At 44.5% G+C, this 25210-nt stretch overlaps 1 protein-coding gene across 2 annotated transcripts in view; it reads right to left on the reverse strand.

Annotated features, from left to right (window-relative positions):
- Nucleotides 1–25210, reverse strand: part of Shroom3 (shroom family member 3) — a 284471-nt gene that overhangs the window by 166707 nt on the left and 92554 nt on the right. For both annotated transcript variants that reach the window (XM_076926481.1, XM_076926480.1), the window contains exon 2: nucleotides 22576–22730. In XM_076926481.1, the coding sequence (XP_076782596.1) occupies nucleotides 22576–22730 (155 nt within the window). The remainder of the gene's footprint in view (nucleotides 1–22575; nucleotides 22731–25210) is intronic.

A 25210-nucleotide genomic window follows, 5' to 3' on the forward strand; every position in this document is an offset into this window, starting at 1 on the left:
GGTCAAGGCAAGTTTGAGGTCAGCATCTTGACAATAGGATGCAGAGCAGAGATCCTTATCTGTGGCATCCAGGAAGTAGAAAAAGCCATAAAGGGGCCAGGACAAGATATAGCTTCAAGACACACCTCAGTGTCTTGACCTCAGTGACTTACCTCCTCCAACAGATACCACCTCCTAGTGTGTTTTCAGCTATGAATTTATCAATGGTGAAAACCATGGACATTCAATAGCCTCCCTATACAATCACCTATCAATAATGCCATCAACTAGGACTAAGCCCTCAACACAGGAGTCTTCATTACAAACCATAAGAGGATAGGATGGGGGAATAGACATATTTACACACACACACACACACACACACACACACACACACACAGAGCATTCCCTATTTATTGGAAGTTCAAACTGTACTTTTATTTGCCAAATCTGGCAACCTTACTTGTAATCTACAAGTGCATGATTACATGGGATGATGGATTGATCGGCCATTCATTAGGTCTCCCTTCATCCTGCTGTTTACTGTAGCCCAGATCTGAAGGGTGCTGTGGTCTCATCACTGGATTAAATGAGGACAATTACTAGATCTAAACTCAATTGTCATCGGATCTTCGGCCTGTGATAATAGATAATATTTTAGTATGGTTGGGTGGGACAGAAAATGAAGCTCAGGATAGTCCTTCTATGTGACGGTCCACAAAGGTGCCAACCCACACAATGACACAGTTCTGAGCTTGGGAGATGCTGTTCACTGTTCTTCCAAAATGGACAAGACTCAGAGGAACACATTGGAATCATCTCAACTCTCTTAAAGATGATCTCCACAGTTGTGAAATAAGCCCTTACCTCCACTGTCAGGATACCTGAAATCCCATTTATATTTCCAGGAGCCACTAAACTGAACTGAAGCTGACAGCTCTGCCAGAGGGCCTGGGGACATCTGAGTCACACAGCAAGCTCTAGACATTGTTAACACCCAGGTTGACCTGGCCATAGCCAGCCTTCAAGGTCACTTTTGCCCGACTCGAAGGTTGCTTCAATGAAAGAACACACACAGATAACAGGACATACCTTTCTATGTACAGATAACGCCAATAACTTATCACTAAGATTATACTACTGGACACTTACTTCTTTATGGATAAATATTGATCAACTGCAAAATGACATTTAAAAACACAAATAAGCCTAGCTAGGAACGACAAAGGCACAAAGTCCCAGTTCAATCCCTAGGTCTGCTTAAAATGGGCATGTAGCACAGAACCATTATTCTAGTACTTGGGAGGAGAGGCAGGAGGAGCTAAAGTTCAAGGTCATCCTTGGCTACACATTGAGGCGGAGGCCAACCTGGTCTAGTTGAGAACCCCTCTCCCAAGTCTGTGTGTGTGTGTTGTATCCTCACTTTAAGTCAATATAAGATTGTGTTTGTTTTCAAGAGATTTTTTTAATAGAAGAAAGGAGGAAAAGCAAGAAACGGACAGAAGAATTTGGTAGCGAAAACAAGAAAGCAATAGCTATTGAGAAACAAATGGGGAGGCCGCAGAAAGAAAGTGGGGAGGCCCAGAGCTTCCTTGTGGAACTGGTGGTGACCAGCAGCAAAGACAACACCAGTACCTTCAGAAGCAGGGCTGGAGTTGAGCGCAGTCCAGCCTTCCAGATACAGGGGGCTTCTAGGACCAGTGGAGCGCACCAGCAAGTCTGTTTGGGAAATGACAAACATCTCTGGAAGTCTACAATATTCTCTTACAAAACAATGATTATGCCAATATTGAGATACTAAAGGTATTTAATCGCTTTTTTTTTTGGTGGTGGTGGTGGTGGGGTTCCAAGACAGAGTTTCTCTGTATAGCCCTGGCTGTCCTGGAACTCACTCTGTAGACCCAGGCTGGCCTCGAACTCAGAAATCTGCCTGCCTCTGCCTCCCAAGTGCTGTAATGAAAGGCACGCGCCACCACTGCCTGGTTTGTTTGGAACCGGGCTATGAGATTTTGTTTTGCTTTATCATGGAAGTAGGATAGAAAACAATGTGCCCTGCTCATCTCAGTGAGCCACAGAGCTCTGCCCTTCTCCCTTCTGCTGGGCTGCTTCCTCCATTCCTATTTTTATTGGCCTGTAGACTTGTTCCCATTAAACAAGCGAGACCAGATAACAAGGCTAATTTACTTAAGGCGATGCAAGTCAACCCACCTAGGAAAACAAAAGCTCCCAGTGTGTGCTGTTTTCAAAGGAAAACAAAGGAAAGTGCTGTCTGAGCCCAGAGTGTGGGTCAGCCAGACCCTGGAGCTGCTTCAAGGTTGGGCAAGCACAGAAAACCTGCCAGTCAGAACACACACAGGTAGGGCAGTTTAGACTGTCAGACGCCTGAGTTCAAATCCATACTTAGCGGACGATGTCTCCTAAGCTACACTATCCTCTCGAAAGTCTAGAAAGTCCTACTTCTTCAGCTATAATCAGTGTTATCTTAAGATCAGAGTGTGAAAGTTCATTTTGTTTCATTTTGTTCTCTCTCTCTCTCTCTCTCTCTCTCTCTCTCTCTCTCTCTCTCACACACACACACACACACACACACACACACCACACACACAGATAAGGCCTCATTATGTAGACCTGGCTACTGGCTAGTCTGGAACTCACTCTGTAAACCAGGCTGGCTTTGAACTCACAGAGATCCATTTGCCTCTCTGCCTCTCTAGAAGGCTGGGATTAAAGACATCCTCTACCACACCCAGCTCAAAACTCTAAGTTTTGAGTACTTATTAGAATCATGTATTCAGAATGACTGGCTAATATATGAATCAAAATTGATTCCTGTAACCAATATCATAAGTTTGGTCCAAAATAATCTGCTTCTTCAGAAGGTATTTCAAATCTTATGAGTGTGCGTGTGTAGTTGTCCAGTCCAGTAATTTTATGTCTATTTAATGTCAAGTGCCCTTCTTCTATCCCAGTTTAAGTTTAGAATGTCAATCTCAAATTCTAATATGATTTATATAGTCTGCATATTTGGGGACCAGGAAAGCCTAAACACAAATTATTAGATACAAAGAACAAAACCAAAAACCAACCAAACCTCCCTGGGAGAGATGGCTCTGTGATTAAGACCACTCACCCGTTCTTCTAGAGGACTTTGTTAAAAAACAGGTTTCAGAGGGTGTCAGGGAGAGCTCGCAAACGCCTGTAACTCCAGCTGGATCTGAGGTTCTTTTCCAGCCTCCGTGGGCGCGCGCGTGCACGCGCCCACGCACACACACACCTGTACAAATAATTTCTTTTTTTTTTCAATAAAAAGAAAAGACCAATTTTTATTCTTTCCAGGCTCTTCTGAAAATATCATAGCAAAGATAAGTTAGATTTTTTTTCCTGAGTATTTGACGTTGACAGGTAAAGCTGTAGCTAGTGGATGCTTCGTAAGCCCACGAGCATGCAAGAGGGGACGCACAAGATAGGTTACACAAAGTGAAACCTTGTGGCCCTTAAGTTCCTGAAGGTGAGCTCTTTTTTTTTTTTTCTCCTTAGCATCTCATGGGCTGATAAGGAGGCTTTGACGTCCGCCCTGACCTGGAGACAGTGATGGGAAAGATGGATAAGCCAACGGTTAAAAGGGCCTGAATCTAAACAGCACTGCTAGGGTCTGGCTGTTGCCCAGGGATCATAGCCCTCCACCCCGCAGTGAATCTGACCGAGAATTCCCACAACTTCCTGTAGGTCCTCCTGTCTCATCACATAGGCACTGTCCTTGTGAAGGTATCAGAAGCAAATCTGTGTAAACAGACTGAACAGGAGGCCATTCCTGTTCAGTGACCTGTACCAGAAAAGGTCTAATTTTAGAAACTTCTGCGGCTTGACATGCCCTTGGCAAGAGGGCAAGCGACAAACACTTGGTATTTACAGAAAAAATAAAGAGACCAGCATTTGGGTTGTGTTCTCAAATACTCATGGGTAGCCTCAAGAATAAGAAAGCTCCCCGATGTCTGACTGAAGTTCGAAGTTCAGTTTTTGAATTTTGAACTTTCCTTGCACAGCAGGGGCAAGAAGAATCATCACACCAGAAAGCTGAAAATGACTGTGGGGTCACCCATGCAGACAATGATCCCATTCTTTGTGTCTTGTCTAAGCCAGGGAGAGGAGGACAGAGTCCACTACCCTGCAGGCTGCAAGCTTTAAACCCTTCGGCAACTCTGTTAAAAGCAGGCTTCCCAGGCTAGCAGCATGGCTCAGTAGGTGAGGCACCCATCAGCAAGCCTGGTGACCTGAATGAGATCCCCAGAGTGAGTGTAAAGATGGAAGAAGAAAACTAACTCTACAAACATGGTCCTTTGAGCTCCACACATTGCCTTGGCACATGTACCCTCCATCCAACTTCGTATATTGAGATGATGATGATGGTGGTGGCGGTGATGATGTTGATGATGATGATAAGCCAGCTTTCCTGCCAAAGAGTCTGACTTACTGCTGGCACCATAATTGCAATGCTCAATTAGAACTAATGAATTGGGAGCAGGACATTCTGGAGAGACTTTTGTTGTTAATACAATATTTTTCTGTTAATTCTTTGGGGGATATTATACATGTGTACAATGTATTTTGGTTATATTCACCCTTACTCCTTCCCTAATTCCTCCTGGATCAGAACTTCCAACCAACACCTCCCAACTCCCTCACCAAGTTCATGTCTGTTTGTTGTTGCTTTAAATCTTATGGAGTCGAATTGTGCTACTCATAGACTGGTGTGGAGTGTGAGGCCACTTACTGGAGCATGCAATCTACCAGGAGCCTTAAAAAAACTGACTCTCCCTCCCCCAGAAGCCATCAATAGTTCTTCAACTGGGGGTGGGGCCTCATGAGCCCCTCCCCATTATTTGATGGGCTATTGACTAGTTTGGTCTTGCATAGACCTTGGGCAGGCAACCACAGCTGCTGTGAGGCCATGTGACCACATGTGCAGAGGTCCTGTCATGTCTAGAAGACACTGCTTCACCTTAGTCCTCCTAAACCTCTGGCTCTTGAAATCTTTCTGCCTCTTCCAAAATGTTGGTGGAAGGAGCTATGACACACCTGTCCCATTTATGGCTGAGCACTCAGTACTTTGAATAGTGTGAGTCTGCCCCTTTATAGATTCATGTGTTTGAAGGCTTGGCCCATAGGGAGTGGCACTATTAGGAGGTGTGGACATGTTGGAGTAGGTGGGGCTTATTAGAGGAAGTGTGTCACTGTGGAGGCAGGGCTTTAAGGTCTCCTATGTTCAAGCCATGCCCAGTGACACAGTCTCCTGCTGCCTGTGGATCAAGATGTAGAAATCTTGGCTCCTCCAGCATCAAGTCTATCTGCATGATGCCGTGCTTCCCGCCATGATGATGGACTCAACCTCTGAAACTGTAAGCCAGCCCCAATGAAATGTCCTTTATAAGAGTTGCCTTGGTCAAAGTGTCTCTTCACAGCAATGAAACAAGCAGATTTACAGTACCAGCCATTTATTTCTGTCTATAGACCAGGTCTTAAATCTAATCAGAAAGTGTTAAGTGCTCAGTTTGTGCCCCTATACTGCACCCATGTGCATATCACACCAGGTCAGCCATAACTGTAGCTCACAGGGCACACAGCTGGGTAGAACTGAGGACACTCCCACTACCTCCAAGCAGCCTACAGAGCACCTTATGGTATTATAAAGCTAACATTCACACGATTTTTCTTTTAATTTTTTTTTTTTTAAGGTTTAGTGTGGGCAGGAGGGATGGATGGTTCAGTGGTTAAGAACCCTGGTTGTTCTTCCCAGTACCCCCATAGCAGCTTACAACTCTCTGGAATTCCAGTCCCAAGGGAAATGACAGTCTCTTCTGACCTTTAAGAACACTGGGCACTCAATGTAGTAGTACACATACATACTGTCTTAGTTAGGGTTTTGCTGCTGTGAACAGACGCCATGACCAAGGCAACTCTTGTAAGGACAACATTTAATTGGGGCTGGTTTACAGGCTTAGAGGTTCAGTCCATTATCATCAATGCTGGAACATGGCCGCATCCAGGCAGGCATGGTGCTGGAGGAGCTGAGAGTTCTACATCTGAAGGCTGCTAGGAGAAAACTAGCTTCCATATGGTTAGGAGGGTGTTACCTACACCCACAGTAACACACTTCCTCCAACAAGGTTGCACCTACTCCAACAAGGTCACACCTTCAAATAGTGCCATTCCCTGGACCAAGCATATTCAAACCAGCACACGTACATACAGGCAAAATACACATACACATAAAACACAAAATAATTTTTTTTGGTGCCACATGCCTTTAGTTCCAACATTCAGGAGGCAGAGGCAAGTGGATATCTGTGAGTTAGAGGCCAGCCTGGTCTACATATTGAGTTCCAGGACAGCTGAAGAAACATAATAAAGAGACCTTGTCTCAAAAAACAAACAAACAAAAAATAGTGTGTCAGATGTGACAGTACACACTTCTAACCCCAATACTTGGAAGACAGAGACAGATGGATCTCTGTGAGTTCAGGGCCAGTGTGATCTACAGTGAGTTCCAGCCTAGCCAGGGCTACACAGTGACTCTGTCTCAAAAAACAAATAACAAACAAACAAGCAAACAAAAACCAGTGTGTGTGTGTGTGTGTGTGCATGCGTGTGCACTTGTGCACACACATAAAGAAGTCCCCGATCAAAGTCTCAGGGGCCTGTCCTTGATTACTGCTTATCTTTATTCTTTTGAGACACTTTCTCTTAGAGCTTGACTCATCCTTCCCAGTTGGCCGCTTCTTTTTATGTGGGTTTTGGATCTGAACTCAAGTCCTCTTGCTTGCAAAGCAGGCGTTTTGCTGACTGAGCCATCTCCCCAGCCCACAGCTGACTGTGATGCACCACTATCTCAAGTCCACAATGTAAGGAAACGAGAACAGGAGAGAGACTTGGGTGACACATAAGAATCAACCATCACATACAACACATGAGGGCCGGGGGTGCCACTCTCAGTATACCCTGGCCAAAGGCCCTCAATAGGACAGTGAGGCTGAGAGGTGAGGGCTCCAGCTTGGAGCGGGCATACCTAACAGCTGAAGTACATGCTGTTGTTTGGGGTGCTTTTGTGTTCATTCACAAATATTCAGCGAGTATGAATCACAGGCTGGCAGACATACCAAGCTCAAAGAGTGGCACACTAGGTAAGAGCTCAGTCATTTGTAGGTTTGTATCCTAAGGAGAAGAGTATATAACTGTCTCTGGCAGGAAGGAAGGGAGGGGGAGGGAGGAGAGAAAAGGAGAGCTGAAGAGGGCGAGGAACATCCATTGGGATATGTAGGGTATGTAGGAGGTTGCAGTTTGACTGGCTGGGCAAGGAAGGCAAAGGCTCTTGCAAACCCCAAATAACATCAGAACAATCAATCAACATTTAAGTTGGATTAATCAGTGCACCCTGGTGACATGGAACTGCCAGTGGGAAATGCTGCTTGTCTTTCCCTCTTGTTCCTTCGAGTTATGAGGATGGAGGACGAGAGGTTGTGGAAATGGGTACCGGGACAGTCCTGTGGAAGACTGTTTCAGGTGTTCTGGGCTTAGGGACCCTGTCTACTTACAATCAGTAAACAGTGGTGGCTGATTCCTAAAAGACACCTTTGGGGAAACATAGCAAATAATCCTTTTACACTATTTCTCCAAGAACATCAGCCTCCAAGAACACAGTCCAGTACCTTCCCATGGAAACAACAAATACATTGAGTGAACAGGCGTCTCCCCAATACTCTCCTCACCCACTAAGCAACCACAACCTGAATTGAGCATGACAGTAGAATTTGGGGACAGTGGAAGAAAGGTGTGTGCCACTGACACGGAGCTAAGTAGCCCAGTAGCCCAGAGGCGGACCTGTGAGGGCCGCTACATAAGACACAACAGTTTAGCCAATGTTTTGGTACCAGGAAAAACATGGTATAATTTAATTAAGAACTGACTGGGCGCCGGGCGGTGGTGGCGCACGCCTTTAATCCCAGCACTTGGGAGGCAGAGGCAGGCGGATTTCTGAGTTCGAGGCCAGCCTGGTCTACAGAGTGAGCTCCAGGACAGCCAGAGCTTCACAAAGAAACCCTGTCTCGAAAAACCGAAAAAAAAAAAAAAAAAAAAAAAAAAAAAAATAACTGACTGGGGTCTTTAAAGCGGCCTCCTCTGAAGATGACTAAGGCAGATGATCCTGAGGGAACAGACAGTAACAAGCACACAGTTAAGGCAGCTCACTTTAATAAGCCATAGTCACAGAAAGGGACCCTACTGTTCACACCATGTCATATCTGGAGATTTCTCTGCCAACTGACAGTTAAGAGGGGCTCTTAGAAACAGTCAAACTTATTCTTTAAGACTCTTCCCTAAGACCTAAAAAGAACATTTGTCATCTTGAAGGAGTTAAAATGGTCAGGAGAGACTGGGTATGGTGGTATACACTTATAATCCCAGTCCGCAGGAGGCAGGAGGCAGGAGGCAGGAGGCAGGAGGCAGGAGGCAGGAGGCAGGAGGCAGGAGGCAGGAGGCAGGAGGCAGGAGGCAGGAGGCAGGAGGCAGGAGGCAGGAGGCAGGAGGCAGGAGGCAGGAGGCAGGAGGCAGGAGGCAGGAGGCAGGAGGCAGGAGGCAGGAGGCAGGAGGCAGGAGGCAGGAGGCAGGAGGCAGGAGGCAGGAGGCAGGAGAATCAGGAGATCAAGGTCAGGGGCTGGAGGGCAGGTTCAGAGATTAAGAACACTTACTGCTCTTGCATCGGACCAGAGTTTGGTTTCCAGCACATACAGCAGGTAGCTCCCAACTACTGTGTAATTTCAGTTCTTTTTTTTTTATTTTTTTTTATTTTTTGGTTTTTCGAGACAGGGTTTCTCTGTGTAGCCCTGGCTGTCCTGGAACTCACTCTGTAGACCAGGCTAGCCTCGAACTCAGAAATCCACCTGCCTCTGCCTCCCAGTAATTTCAGTTCTGATCTGACTGCCTCTTCTGACCTTCACAAACACACAGTGGTGTATATATTGACAGAAAATGCACATACATAATGCATAAACAGAATAAAAATTAAAAAAGAGTTCAAGGTCAGCCCAGTTACATAGTGTGTTTAAGACCAGTCTGAATTATAGTCTGGGGAAGAAGAAAAAGGCAGGGGAGGGTTGTTAACCACGTGTTCTGACTCCTAAACACCACACTCCATCAATCAGTCAGTCAATCAATCAATCAATCAATCAATCAATCATCAGACATTAATATATATAATCAAGAAGAAAGGGGGTAGGCAGTGAAACAAAGGATTGTCCAGACTAAATCAAAACCAGCAGAACCTCAAAAGATCTGTTTATTTCTACAAAGAACATGAGCGAGGGGTAGATGGTAACCAACACTCCATTCCCAGGAGCCATTATGAAGTCAGGGGCTGATAAGTAAATACCTACACCATAGGAAATCCTGGCTCTGTGTCCTGTCTCTTTGGCCCCTCTGAAATGGTCTTGAATGGTTTGCCCTGTTAGAGGGGACCCTGTGGCACCAAGCCACCTTTCTTGTTTCATGTTACACCAACACGGCAACTGCAGTCAGATGGACTTGGTCTTCTCCCCTGCTCCAAAATGGATGAGGTGAGCTCAGAGCAATGGCGTGTGGTAACGACTGTGGTGAGCCGTTCAGGAAGCTCTGCAAGTGCTTCTCAGTGAAAGCTTTCCTTGTTCCTGTCCGTGTATCATTCCTCATTATATTATATTATTTAAAAATATAAAAAAAGAAGAGCTGGACATGGTGGGTGGATAACTTAGGAAGCAGAAGCAAAGGGATTGCTTGAATCCAGCTCCTTGAGCCCAACCTGGACAACACAGTGAAGACCCTACTTCTTTTAAAAAGATGGGGAGTTGGGGGTGTAACTTAGTTGGTAAAGCACTTGCTTAGTATGCTGAAGCCCTGGCCTCTCTCCTTAGCATCGCCTAAACACTCAAGTTTGATGGCTCATGCCTATAATCTTAGCACTTGACCTCAGAAATCTGTTCAAGGTTATCTATCCTCAGTTACAGAATGAGTTGGAGGCCAACCTGAGCTACATGGAACCATATCTTCCCTACTCCCCTCCCCCCCCCCCAAAGAATTGAGTTATTTAAACCATACCATCATTTAACAATCATAGAAAATAAAGCTCACAGAAAATGCAGGCACACGGGCATCCCTGGAGGAGCCCTCCTAGGCAGCTTCTTCAGGTCCTAGCCAGTTCAGAGTCTCTGGCAACAGGATCCTGTTACACTTTGTGCTCTCTATTACTCCATAAGCAAGGCCTTACCCTCCTCTCAGCCCTCTTGGTGTACAGCCTTGATTCTCAGGCACCTGCCCTCCTTCCATGCCCCACACCCGCCATCTTTCTTGGACTCTACTTTCTTTCTCCTCTCTGCTTCACCTTACAGTGGTTCTCAGACCCCACTGAGAGTCTGGCATGTATGCTGCATTTCAGTGTCCAGCCAATCCAGTGCTTAGACTCCCTGGAAGTTGGAGTTAGGCATTTAATTCTAGAATGCAGAATTCCCAGTATCTGGTTTTCCTTTCTATTGGACCCATCAAATTGTCTGGTTCTAGTATCCATCCATACTTGGAACCGGGATTTGGCCCTGACTTCTGTGTGAGCTCAGAACTCAGCCCTCACGTTCAAAGGCTCAGACAGATATTTGAGGGTCATTCTTTAGCGACCAGGCAACTCCAGTTTGGAATACATTTGTCTGAAATAAAACCATGGTATCCCAGGAATGAAATCAGGTCTTTTATCATCAAGTCTCCTTCTCTGGGAAACAAATAAGGCATTCCTTTGTATGTGGCTAGCATTCGGTGAGCACATGTAACCCCACTGGATAAAAATAGTAGCTACCATTATATGCTTGGGGGGGGGTGAGGGGTGAGGGGGTGGGGAATGCCCCTTTACTCATTACAGTGAGGGAATCTTATTGCATACCTCCCAGGAAACCCAATAACGTGTTACATGAATTTTCCACGGAAAGGAGCAACTGGTGAGGAAATAAAATCCGGACGACTACATCGAAGCCCAGAACTCCAGGGAGGCCAAACATGCTCTGCGTATGGTCCCAGCAGGATTGAAATACCTCCTCAAAGCACACGGTGCAAATTCCCATGATGCCAGGCCTCTTGGAAATGTGCCCGAGGACCAAAGGCCACTACAGCTGCCGCCGCTGCTCTGCCCAACCCCCCGCCCCGCCCCCGCTCGCCCCGGCCCCCAGCAACCACATGCTCAAAGTGGGAAGAAATGTGTAGAGGCTAAGTTACCAGTTCTCAGTTCTACTGACTTTGCCTTGGGAAGTCTAATGCTAGGCCCTAAAATGGGTGCAAGTAGTGCTACAACTCGGGATTTACACTCCTGTCCCAGCCCCTTGTCCAAATTAAGAATTTTAAAGAGCACAGGATCCTGTGGTAGGAGAGCAGATGAAGCAGAGGAGGCACTCATCCACCGGGGAGGCACATGTGACTACTGAGAAGAATCACACGGGAGCTGAAACTGCCCTCGACATAGATGTCTCCAGTGCAGTCTTCCCAGGGCTAGTGTGGACACACCCTCTTCCTTTACGATCCGGGCACTCATTTGCACTGGAGCTTGATGTGTAGCCCAGAATGACCTTGAACCTCTGATCCCCCTGCCTCCACCTCCCAAGTGCTCCAAAGCTACCTAAACTAGTTTTGAGCTGTGGGTTGAAGCTGGGTGGGTTTCATGCATGCTAGCCATCTCTGAAGTTCAACACGCCTTCCCCTCTTCCTATGTGTCTATGGAGGATTTACCTCCATATACCTTGAGAGATGAGGTAGTCGTTAGAACTTTCATGAAGCAAAAGCATTTCTCAATTAACACCTGCATGCAGGTGAGGTAGAGAAGCCATAGTTGTGCACCTTAAAGAGTACTTGAGTTTCAAGAACACACTTGTGGTGCTGTAGAGATAGATGGTTCAGTGGTAAAAAGCACTTACTGATCTTGCAGAAGACCTGGGTTCGATTCCCAGAACCCACATTGTAGCACACACACATCAGTAACTCCAGTTCCAGTGAATCTAATGTTTGTTTTCTGGCCTCTGTGAATACCAGACATGCACACAGGCAAAACACTCACACACATAAAATAAAAATAAATCTTAAAAAAATAGAAACTTTGTAGCTGCCTTTAAAACAAATTCTTTCACCTTTTCTGTTTGTCCTCAGCTCCTACTTGCTAGCCCAGTCAACACTTCTCTCCATACACCTTACTTCCACCAAAGACATCATACTACATGGTCCAAAGGGTACATCTTCAGATTGCCCTGCCTGTGTGTGAATAATCTAACTGGTTTATCCCTCTGATGTATCCTTGGAATCAAAGAGCCCCCAGAAAGCACAGAGCAATTGGTGAGTCCATCTTCTCTTTTTGGAGCTCAGTCTCCTGCCACAAGCTATGACCAGAACTCTCCCAACTCAGGTTCTCCAGAGAAGACTGTCTTTTTGTCAAAAACCCCCCCCCCCCCCATCCCAAAACAGGCCCTTTACAAGTAAGAACCTCTAAGCACAAAGGTTTATAGTTTTTTCAAATCTGCTGTATTTTTATGAATTAGCACTAAACAGTATAGTCTTAAAATATTTTTATGTTATGGCGGTAGTGGTGCACACCTTTGATCCCAGCACTTGAGAGGCAGAGGCAGGTGGATCTCAAAGTTTCAGGCCAACCAGAACTCAGAGTGAGTTCCAGAACAGCCAGGGCTACACAGACAAACCCTGTCTCAAAAAAAAAAACAAAAAAACAAAAAAACAAAAAAACAAAAAAACAAAAAAACAAAAAAACAAAACCACCCAATATATTTATATTTAATATATATATTTATGAGCTCTACAAAAGAAAGTCCTCATGGAACACTGATTGTTTGTTACAGTGAAAGATTTTCATATTCATAACCTATGTCACAGCACCTCAATACAGAAGATGTTATTGCTTTACCCCTCTACTGTAAGGAGAAACGTACAGAGACTAGGTTGTCTTCATGGCATTTATAGCCAGAACCCAGCAGTGCTGAGATCCGAATCTATCTCTGAAGTCTTCCTCATATTGTTGCCATTTTCACCTCGGATACCTGGTACATCCTTGGTATTCCATCTGGTCTGCAGACCTCTATTTATGAGACAAGAGGTCCTGAATCTCAGCTTCAAATTTTCTTGCTTTTAAAATAGGGAGGTTTTAGCTAGGTATGGAGGCACATGCAGGAGGCAGCCTGGTCTACACAGTAAGTTCTAGGACAGCCAGGACTCTGTAGAAAGGCAACAAGAAAGGAGTTTTATTTCAATTTCTTCCTTTGTTGAACTCTTACTGCAAAGTGCTTTAAAAGACTGGTTTTGTTAATGGTTTGGATCTGAACTATCCTCTTAGCTCTCCGAAGGCTGGGTCCCAGTTGCTTGGTCCATTTCAGGAGTGGTGTTTGGGAAGTGACTGTAGCTGGTCTCATAGATGGATTTTTCCCAAAATAAAACTCTCCTTGTTTAAAGCTAATTTTCTCAGGCATTTTGTCACAGTAATGAGAAGCGAACACACTGTTGATCAGAGCAAGTTGCTTTGAGAGGGTCAAGTGCATTTTCAGGAAATGGAGTTAGGCAGGTAGGGGGAGATGAGACTCCCCTGTGAAGGATGAGGGGAGGTATTCAGTCTAAGAAATAATTTCTCTCATAGAATATACCCATGACAAAGAAACAGGTTTGACCAACCCTTCTTTATTAATAGTTAATAGAGTTAATTCTGTATCCATTAAGCCAGACTTCAACAGCATAGCATTCATTGTAAGACATTTATTTCAAGATCGTTGATTTGCAAATCTTGGGCAAGCTGCAATTTCAGAACTTGATCCAGAAATAAAAAGTCAAAGGGAGCAGACACACGGAGGCAACAAATGTTGGAGCCAGTCATTCCGATCCAATAACGTCATCACACTCTTTATATGAAGAATCAATTCCCTAGACCTCAGAAATGTGGGGTGGTCCCTCCGGGAGCGTGTGGGGCCCAGGGCTGCAGTGAAGAAAAAGGGAGCAGCTGCTGGAGCTACTCGGTTTTATTTCAGGGGTTGATGTTGGAATTTAAGTCAGCTGAGTGTCCCGAGCTCCGTCGGGAAATTCAAGATCAGAAGGAAATGTCCTCTTCATTTACAATACTGTCACAGATGAACTAAAAATTAGATTTTCTTTTTGTCTTTTTGTGTTTGTTTTCTAGTTGCTTTTTCCACAACACAAATCTATCAGCTCCTGAAAAAGCAAGTGGTTTCCAGTGAGTTCCTCCACATCTGTGGATGTAGTTCCTTAGTTTATATTTTTAGAGAGCCTGGTCTGGCCTGAATTTGCTGTAGATCTGGCTGGTCTTGAACTCTGCCTTAGCCTCTGTTTGCCAAGTGCTGGGATTAAAGGGGTGCACCACCCCCATAGTCTAGAACTCACAGGACTGAGAGGGACACTTGTGCCTTTCTACACCAAGCAAATCACACAGCCAGAGCGTGTGCACAGGTACACACGTGCAGTGCTTTAACCCTCCAGTCTCTCTCCAGTCTCTCTTCCCAGTGAAATATGAGAAAACCTTCCTAATGCATTTTCAGCTCAGGGTAAAAGCCTCTACTAAGCTTGAAGAGATACGGTTGGGAGGGAAAGATTCCAAACTGGCTTGGAGTCCATGCATACAGCCCCAGGATTTGGGAAGCTGAGGTAGTATCCCTATGAGTTCAAGGCCTACCTGAGATACAGAATGAGACTCCCATCTCAAAAAAATGGGAAATGGGCTATGGATGTGTTGCGGATGGGAGAGTGCTTACCTGGTGTGCACAAGGGCTGACGTGTGTAAACCAGGCAAAACTGCACATGCTGTAACTCTAGCCCCAGGAGGGGTAGGGAAAAAGATCAGATGGTCAAGTCTTCCTCGGTTATATACCGAGTGCCAGGCTAGCCTGGGCTACATGAGATCTTGTCCTCAAAACAAAATAAAAAGCAAAACCTAATAGTAATATTTCACTTCGAAAAGGAATGCTGTCTGCGTGAATGGCCACTGTCTGCCCTGAATGAGGTATGCTCCTTCCTCTGTGGAGAAGGACCTTTTCCTGCTTCTTACCTCAGCCAGGACCCTGGTTTGTACACTGTGGCCTAGCACTAAGGTGGACCTTCTCAAGAATGTAATTTACTTAACAAATACACACTTTATTCTCAGATGATCCGTGCTATACTCACCATACTAAATACTGCAGTCATACATTTCTCTGTTAAGCTGCACAGAGATTGAATGGTTTGCCCAAAATTCCACAGCTAGTACCCTCAGTCCCTCCAATCCAGGCAGCCTCAGCTTGGCCATTGTCTGTGCATCCTAATTCTCACTTATCTAGTATAAGTTTGTTAAAAGCACAAAACTGTGCTTGGTGTGGTAGCATATCTTTAAGTCCAGCATTTGGGAAGCAGAAGCAAGTGGATTTCTGTCAGTTCAAGGCCAGCCTGGTCTATATAGCAAGTTTCAGGCTAGCCAGGGTTACAGAGTGAGACCTTGCCTCACAAACGTAAACAAACAAACAACAAAAACTCAGACAAAACAGTTACTAAAATAAATAAATATAATAAGATAAAAACGGACAACATACCATAAAAACTACTCAGTTTTTTCTTACACACTAAATATAAACTGCTTAACTAACAAGTGTTTGTGTGTTCACCAAGTTTAAGAACAGAATACTAGCCGGGCAGTGGTGGTGCATGCCTTTAGTCCCGGTACTTGGAAGGCAGAGGCAGGCAGATTTCTGAGTTCGAGGCCAGCCTGGTCTACAGAGTGAGTTCCAAGACAGCCAGGGCTACACAGAGAAACCCTATCTCGAAAAACAAAACAAAACAAAACAAAACAAAGCAAAAAAAAAAAAAAAAAAAAAAACCCACAGAATACTATTTGCCAAAATAGTACCTTTTTAAAAAATGAATGTTCGGTATGCATGTATGTATGTATGTATGTGTAGGCCGTGCTTGCATATGTGTGCAGGTGCAGGCTGAGGCCAAAGGTTGACAATAGGAGCTGCTACAGCATGTGTGGAGGTTCTACTGCTGTGTGGATCTTCCTAACCCATCCTTCCTCATTTTTTGAGTCAGAGTTCCTTGCCCGACCTGTTGCTGGTTGACCGTCCAGCAACCCCCAGTGATTCTCCTGTCTCTGACTGTCTAGTTCTGGAAGGGGACTGAACTCATACTCGGACAGCACTGACTGAAGGGTATCAGTCACAGTCTTCAGATACAATTCAGCCTTACAGGTTGGAGGCACAGATCATGCTCTTGGTCCCCAGCACCCACACTGGGTGGCTCACAACCACCTGCAACTCAGTCCAGATGGTCTGATGCCCTCTTCTGGCCTCTCCCATAATGAACATAAACCCCGCCCCCACACACCCACACCCACACCCACACCTACACCTACACATACACATAAATATAATACAATATAAAGTGGACAATAAAATAAATCTTTTGGGGGATTGTTTTAAAAATATCTATTATTTTTACTACTGTTTCTTTGAAACAGTGTCTCTCTATGTGGTCCTGGCTATCCTGGACCTTGCTACATAGACCAGGCTGGCTGCAAACTCACAGAGATCCACCAGCTTCCAGAGTGCTGGGCTTAAAGGCATGCACCACTACAAGAGACAAACCTTATTTATTTTATGCATATGGATGTTTTGTTGCTTGTGTTTCTGTGCGTCATCATGTGCATGCTTGGTGCCTGAGGAGGTCAGAAGAAGGTGTTGAACTCCCTAGGACTGGAGTTACAGATAGCCGTAACCTGTCATATGGGTGCTGGAACATCAACCCAGATCCTCTGGAAGAGCAGCCAGTGCTCTTAACCACTGAGTCACTTCTTTAGACAATTTTTTAAAAAAGCATCTTGCATCATATACAGTTCAATTAAATCTGAAGATCTTTCCCTTTTATCTATCAGTTTCCTTCTGAAGGTCACCTGGCCTTCAGACAAGTATCTTACACATGTCTGCCAAGTAAAGTGTGTGTTGATTTCAGACAGGATTTAGAGTGTTGACTCTCACTGTGTGTCTTACTCAAATTAACACTCTTTGTATGGGCTTTAGATGTTCACATTCCATAAAGGTTTCCCCAGCTGGGAGATGTTTACTTTCCTTTTGCAAGGCCTTTTTTAGTTTATCATATCACCCCCATTATCCACCACCAGCTTAGACTGTGGCCCACGTGCAACACAGGGTTCTCCGCCCCTGAAGGCTCCACACTGCCCTTTTGCTCCCAAGAAAGGCTAAGCTCCGCCCTCTTCATGGGTCAACAGAAATCCCAAGATCTCTGACCCGAGGCTCACTGGGGACTTTGCATGTCTCTTGTCATTGCAGCCTTTTAAGAAGGTGTTTCTACTCCGGCCTGTTCTCAGTCACCCTGAAACTCACACAAACACTGTCACTCTTGGCATTTTTATGTGGATATCCACATAATATTTTTGCAGCTGTTACACTCACTCACCCAGAATAATTTTAAAGGAGGCAGGTAGAGGTGCCAGCAGGTACATAAACTTTGACTATACAAGTTAGTTGTTCTCCATAGACAGCCACTAGCAGTTATATTTCTAGAAAATCATGTAACATGTACTACTAGTAGCAGCAGCAGCAGAAGCAGCATTGGTATTGCTTATGAAGGAAAGCAAACTACTAAATGAATTATCACAAATCATTTTTGTCAAAATGGAAAGGAACAAAATCTCAAGCTGAGGCCAGGATATGAAGGCTGGACTTCAGGATATGAAAGCAGCGCGGAAGTCCAGCACAGGGCCCTGCAGTGGATCTGGAGGTATGGGAGGACAATGCCCTTTCATGTCTCCTGCAGTTTGCCCGTGAGAGGGGTGAGGCAGTGTTAGAGGCGCTTTTGCCTCTAACACTGAGAGTTTACGCTAAACATGGCTGCAAAATGGACAAGCTACAGATCCTCCAGAGACACAATGCTTCCCACACCAGTTGCAGCTAGAGTGAGACTGCCCATAACCTTATCGATTTCATTAACATATCTAAAGAAAGAATGTGCCAGTCAGAGAGGGGATTTGGTGGCAAGGATTGAAACTAGAAAGGGGGACAGTGTGATCCCCTGGGGCCCAGAGGGGAAAGGCCTTGATGTCCAGTGGGTGAGTACAGCATCTGGCCTTCAGAATAGATGGCACCACACACATCAGCTCCTGTAGGCAGACTTCCCCTTAAGTATTCCCGTAGGGATGAAGTATATCAATTCCCATCCATTTAGAAATGTCCATCTTGCCGGGCAGTGGTGGCACACTTTAATCCCAGCACTTGGGAGGCAGAGGCAGGTGGATTTCTGAGTTCGAGGCCAGCCTGGTCTACAGAGTAAGTTCCAGGACAGCCAGGGCTACACAGAGAAACCCTGTCTCAAAACAAACAAACAAACAAACAAACAAAAAACAAAAAGAATAGAAATGTCTATCTTAAAGTGAATTAGCACATGGCCATGGTGGTTAAGGCAAATAGTTGCTTCTGGGTTTATATAATGTGACTTTACATTGCTAAATCCCACAAGTGCTGAGACGTCAGCACCAACTTTAGGCCTATAAGCAGATCACAGTCCCCTAAACCATAATAAATTCACCAAGAGAATGAAACTGGGGCTTCTGGATAAGCAGGCAGCTACATATGAGGCCATATGACAAGGCAATAGTCCCACATGACTCCCTAGCCCAGTTGAGAACAAGCAGGATGGACTACTGCCCATGTTCTATGCACATTACCTTTATCTATCACAGTGAATATAATGTCCTTTTGAGGAAGGAACTATTACTTGTGTTTTATTGAATAAATGAGGTGAGTGAAGTTTAGAGGGTCATAGAACCAATTGGTCAGCAGTACAGATGGAGTTCAATCTTTTATGCCAAGTTAAACCCAACTGGCAAAGATTCCACTAGAAATGGCATGTTATCATTAGACGGCACATCTAGAAACCTGTAGGAACCAGAGTCCTGTCAGACACATCAGGAGTGTGGATTCTATGATCACACATCACCAGCACCAGTGTTGTCAAGCTGGAGGGTCATACAAAGGTGACTTAAACCTCCAACTCTTCTCTGGAAGGAAGAAATGGACCCCATTCCTCTAAGCCTTTCAACTCATCTGAAAACTCAGGCACCATATTTGAAATGTCTATGTGCTTCATTTAAATCTTTTTTTAAAAATTGATTATATTTATTCATGTATTTATTGTGCATGCATACACAGCACAAGATGCTAGAGACCCAGAGGATCACCTGCAGACGTCTATTGTGTACTTCGTCACGTAGGCGGGTAGGTTTAAACTTGAGTTTAAAGTCGGGTTGTAAACCTTGGTTGCAAGTGCTTTTGCCCACTGAGCCATCTCATAGGCACTTAAATATTGACCTAGTAAAATATGCTTATGTATAGAGTCAGACAATAATAATACAAATAGTAGAAGCCTGTCTTGTTACTATGTAGACTATATAGTTTACTCTTGTCAATCACCTTGTAAAATACACTGCCCCGCCCCCCACATTAGTGACTTATAACTAATAAAAGTTGTATAGTGTTGGGGATGTAGCTTTGGAGTAGAGAACACTCTTAATATGAGTGAAGATTAGATTCAATTCTCAGCACTCTCTACTAAGAAACTGTAGATATTCAAGATGGGTGGTGTAATGATCGGATATATGTATGCATCATGTAATGAGCAATCAAAACTAATCAAATGAATCAGTGCACACACTACCGAACACTATTACCCTTGCACCATGTGTATGTGTGTGTGCTAGATGCATCCAGGCTTGCTTGTGGTGAAGAGTTATCTTCCTAAATTGTAAATACATAACACAGTGTCAGTGATAACGATCACCAGGCTACAGAGCATGTCCCTAGAACTTACTTGTCTTAGTTGCTTGGTTGCTTTTTGGAGACAGAGTCCCATTGACCCCAGTTGGCCTTAAACTCTACAGTCAGGCTGGCCTCAAACTTACTGAACTTCCTCCTCCCAACTGTAGGACTCAGGTTTTACCATAACTGGCCTCTTTCACCTTCTAACCGAAGTTTGTGCTCTTTAACCAATATCTTTGCATTTCCCTTGGGCTTCCTCCCAGGCAACTGCTATTCCTCTGCCTCTAGGAATTCTACTAGCTAGGTTCCAACCAGTAGATCAGAGTATGTCTTTTGAACTCTTTCTGTTATGTGGAAAACATTATGTTCTCCAGTTTTGTCTATGTGTATATATATATAATGATATAATATCCCTCTTTTTGGTGCTCTATAATATTTCAGTATATGCATTTATATTGCAAGTTATATGATTTACATATGTGAGTTTGTATGCATACACCACATTTTCTTTATCCACCTCTCATTTGGTGGACACAGATTATTTTCATATCTCGACATAAAGCAGGTATTTTAATCATCATGTAAAGATGAAGAAACTATACCAAGATGCTGTCTGAGAAATATTTGGGCTGGAGAGATGCTTAGTGGTTGAGAGCACATGATGCTCTTGCAGAGGTCTGATGGCTCACAACCATCTGTAACTCCTGTTCCAGAAAATCCAACACCCTCTTCTGGCCTTCTTGGGTACTGCATGCACATGGTGCATATACATGCATGCAGACAAAACTCACACATAAAAAGTAAGAAATCTTAAAACAACAACAACAACTAAAGATGGGCTGGTATTTGCCTATAACCAAGCACTTGGTGGGGGGTAAAGACATGAAGATCAGTTCAAGACTAGCCTTAGCTATATATTGCATTCTAGGTCAGCTATGTGGGACCCTATCTGAAAACAACAACAACAATGAAGAAGAAATCAAATCTCCACTGATGTTAAATAATTACACACAGAAGGCAATGACCTAAGTATTTGGACCTTGCTCTAATCTGACTGGAAACTTTACTTACAGCCACTCTGTACCACTGACAGCCAGAGAAGCAGCTTGAGGCTGATGGTCCTGATGATCCAGCAGACACACCAGCACACTGAGCAAAGTCATCACCATAGAGAGACAGGGGTAGGCAGTTTTTCTGGATTTATGTCTTGTGATTGGGAGGATTCCAACCATGATTCACCAGGGAAATGTCTGCTATGGGGAAATGAGTTGCTGCCAGAGCAGGGAGTCTCATAAGAGACCACATGGGGCAACAGAACGCCACCTTACCTTCTACAGCTTGAAAATGGGGCCTGATCGGTGTCCCCTAAAGTTGTAATGGAAAAGAACATTCTCAAATACTGTAATGCTGGATTCCAAGAGAGGCAGAGGAAACCCTATTAGTAAAGGAATATCCAAGTATACAAAACTTGCAGGCTCATGGCTCAGGAGTCCCTGTGTCACAATGACAAAGGACCAGGCAGTTCAGTCTACTCTACCTTATAGCTTGCCAGCTTTCAGGAACTTATTTTACCACTTGCCTGCAATGTGGAGATAGTGAGGCTACCTCAAGAGGATTTCTTTTAAAATCAATTTAAAGTTGCACTTATTTATTTATTTATTTGTATCTGTGTACACACACATGCTCATGTGCGTGTGTGTGTGTGTGTGTGTGTGTGTGTGTTTGTACTATGGCAGAAGTACAGAGGTCAGATTAGGATCTGGTTGGTTCTTTCCTTTTATCATTTGGGTCCTAGAAATTGAACTCAGGTCATCAGGCTTGGCAGCACACATGTCTACCCACTGAGCCATCTCTCTGGCCTCTTCTCTTGGGGTTCAAGTGTAGGTTAAATGAATAAACATATGAAAAAGACTTCAAATATGCTTTGTTTATAACAGGGATGAATAAACTGAGTCTAATTTCTATATATAATTCTGTTCACCAAGAGTTGGTTCGTAGACATCAAGACCTTGTTACTGTGAGACATTAAAACTGCGAGCAGTGGGCTGAAGAGACAGCTCAGTGGTTAAGAACTCCTGCTGCTTTTGCAGAGGATCTGGGTTTAGTTCCCAGTAGTCACACGTTAGCTCACAACCTGCTGCAACTCTAGTTCATCAAGATGCCCTCTTTCTGGCCTCCTAGGGCTCCTGCATGCACATGGTAAGCATAAACTCATACAAGCACACATGCACACATACCTAGAAATAAAATAATTAACTTAAAAATATTGCAAGCAAGTCTTTCCCACAAAAGGACCCATCACTGCTAAGATGACCAAACAAGAGGAATCCACCAGTCTTTTAGCCCTGTGTTGTAGGCATGGCTAACAAACTATTGTGTAAATTAGCTCCAAGTCTATCACTTTAGGTCCAGAACACAGGGCTGCTTAGAGCTGCAGCCACACCAGGGATGCGTTGGTATTCATCAAACCTAGAATTTAGGAAGTACAGCGAAGCTCCTGTGTAACAAGCCAATACTAACTCTGAAAAACAGGGTTTCAAAAGAGAGACAGTGTCCCCTTCCTGCTCCACACGACAGCATGGGCAAGAAGAAAGAAAAAGAAAAACACGAATAAAGACAGCACCTCTTCCACTAAGACAGCATTAAAGATAAGTTACTTACACACTGTATCAGGCAGGGCAGGAAGGTGACACTGCGGTGTTTAGAAGGGACCGGGTTGGCATGCCAGCCCACTCACCTGCGTACCACCAGCCGGAGGGTCTTGTAAGACCCTTTCACCAGGGAGACAGCCTCTTTCCTGGAACTGCTCAGTGCCACCTCATTGATGTGTGTGACTTCGTCCCCAGCTTGCAGTCCAGAGCTCACCGACTCGGCTTTCCCACCTTCTTCAATCTGCTCAGAGAGATGAGAGAGAGCCATAGTGACCTTGTGTCCAGCCTGAGTCAATTCCTTTGTCCTGAGCCATGTCTGAACAGATGCGGAACATGGCAGACCAGCTGCAGCCATAACCTCGCACCCGGCCAAAGTGTAATCTTTAAGAAGTAAAAAGCCGGTTTCTCTGCTCCATAGTCTCTAGTACCTGTAACTCTGCCCACACACGGCACTCACAAACATTAGCTGAATGGATGAACACAGTTCTGGAGATCACTAATCCAGAGCCCCTGGACACCCCCTTCCTGCTCCAAATCCTCTTGGAACTTCTGCTTATTCCTTTAGAAATTGAGGTGGTTTTGTAGTTGTTTCAATAGGTTGGTCATATATCCCAGGCTGGCCTTTAATCTGCTATGTAACACAAGAATGAACTTGTCACTCTCTGGTTTCCACTTCCTGAGTACTGGGGTCCATGGGTATCCACAACCACTCTCGGTTTGTATCCAAACTGATTGGTTTTATATAACTCACTTCCTACTTTTTGGTTCAAATTATAGCCCACTGGATAAGCAAAGTGGTATGAACAGTGGAATATTATTCAGTATTAAAACAGAAATGAAAATGACAGAGGTGGCAAGAAGGCAATCTCAAAAAGCTACATACTCTAATTATATGACATTCTGAAAGAGGCAAAGCCACAGAGATGGTGGAGGATCTGTGGTCACCAGAGGTTAGTGGAGATAGCACAGAAGCCTTCTGAGTAAATGAGACTATTTGTGTAACACTGTAATGGTGTACTTTGGGTGATATGGTGGTTTGATTATGCTTGGCCCATGGTCTAGTACTATTAGGAACTGTGGCCTTGTTGGAGTAGGTGTAGCCTTGTTAGACTGGGTGTGGCCTTGTTGGAGTAGGTGTGGCCTTGTTGGAGTAGGTGTGGCCTTGTTGGAGGAAATGTGTCATTTTGGGGGTGGGCTTTGAGACTCTCCTCCTAGCTGCCTGGAAGACAGTAGTCTTCTCCTGTTTGCCTTTGGATAAAGATGTAGAACTCTCAGCTCTTCCAGCACCATGCCTACCTGGACACTGCCATGCTTCCTGCCATGATGATAATGGACTGAACCTCTGAACCTATAAGCCAGCCCCAATTAAATGTTGTCCCTTATAAGAGTTGCCTTGGTCCTAGCGTCTGTTCACACAGTGGAAACCCAAGACAGGTAAGAATAGTGTAAATATGTGGATGGAGGAGACTAGGTATATGCAGGTACAGGAGGCATATGGGCAAATGGTACCTCCTACTCAGTTTTAGACTTTAAACTGCTCTCTATATAGTATATTTTTAAATTATTTTAAAAGCCAGGTAGTGGGGACAAGCACATTTAATTCCAAAACTCTGAGACAAGGCCAGGCGGATTTCTGAGTTCAAGGCCAGCCTGGTCTACAAAATGTGACAGCCAAGACTACACAGAGAAACCCTGTCTCAAAACAACAATATATTTTAAGGTCTGGAGATAGCTAAGCAGTTAAGAACTCTTGCTCCAAAATCAGCAGTGCTGAGTCTGGATCCCAGCACCCAAGTAACAAGCCGGCTCTTCCCAGGATGCCTGCAACCCCAGTTCCAAAGCAGTCAGAGACAATCTCTGAGAATGGCTGGATTTCAGTGCAAGCAACAAACAGTAAGCTGAGTTTAGGGAGAGACACCGTGTCAAATGAAAAAAAAAAAAAAAAAAAAAAAAAAGAAAGAGATAGAGGATACCTGATGTTCTCTTCTTGTCTCTGTGCATATATACTTTCCCTCTTTCTCCCTTTCTCTTCTGTCCATCTCTTCTTCCTCCCCCCCTCTTTCTCTCTCTCTTTCACACACACACACACACACACACACACACACACACACACACACTCACTCACAAATAAGTACATCTGTTTTTGTTTGTTTGTTTTCAAGACAGGATTTCTCTGTGTAACCATAGCTGTCCCAGAACTCATACTGTAGACCAGGCTGGCCTTAAGCTCACAGAGACCTGTCTGCCTCTGCCTTTGGGGTGCTGGAATTAAAAGGATGCACCACCACGCTCAGCTGTTCTTCTGTTTTGTCAGTTAGACTGACAGGTGCAGGGAGAAAAACAAGCAATGAGAACATGGAACAGGTCCATGATGCAGCGAGCAGGACACTGACCATGTGTTTTGGGAGCGAGCAGAGGGAAACATTGCTTGGTCCAGCACCCGAGCACCCGAGTGTTGGTGGATGGTAACAGATCAGTCATGATAAAGTGATGCAAAGAGGAAAGCAAAACACACTTAAAAGCAAGGGAACAAGGCCTGAGTTGGGTTTTCCCTTTTTCATCGTTACTCTGAAGAACTGCTTCTATAGCCAAAGACCTCCAAGAGATGTAAGATCTTTAGAACGAACCAAATAGCAATTTGTGTTGCCTTCAAAATTATAAAATAAAGTTGTCGATTTTGGGCTTCCTTCCTTCCTTTTTGAACAACAAGAATAGTATATG

The sequence above is a fragment of the Arvicanthis niloticus genome, chromosome 27, assembly GCF_011762505.2.
Source record: "Arvicanthis niloticus isolate mArvNil1 chromosome 27, mArvNil1.pat.X, whole genome shotgun sequence".
NCBI lineage: Eukaryota > Metazoa > Chordata > Mammalia > Rodentia > Muridae > Arvicanthis > Arvicanthis niloticus.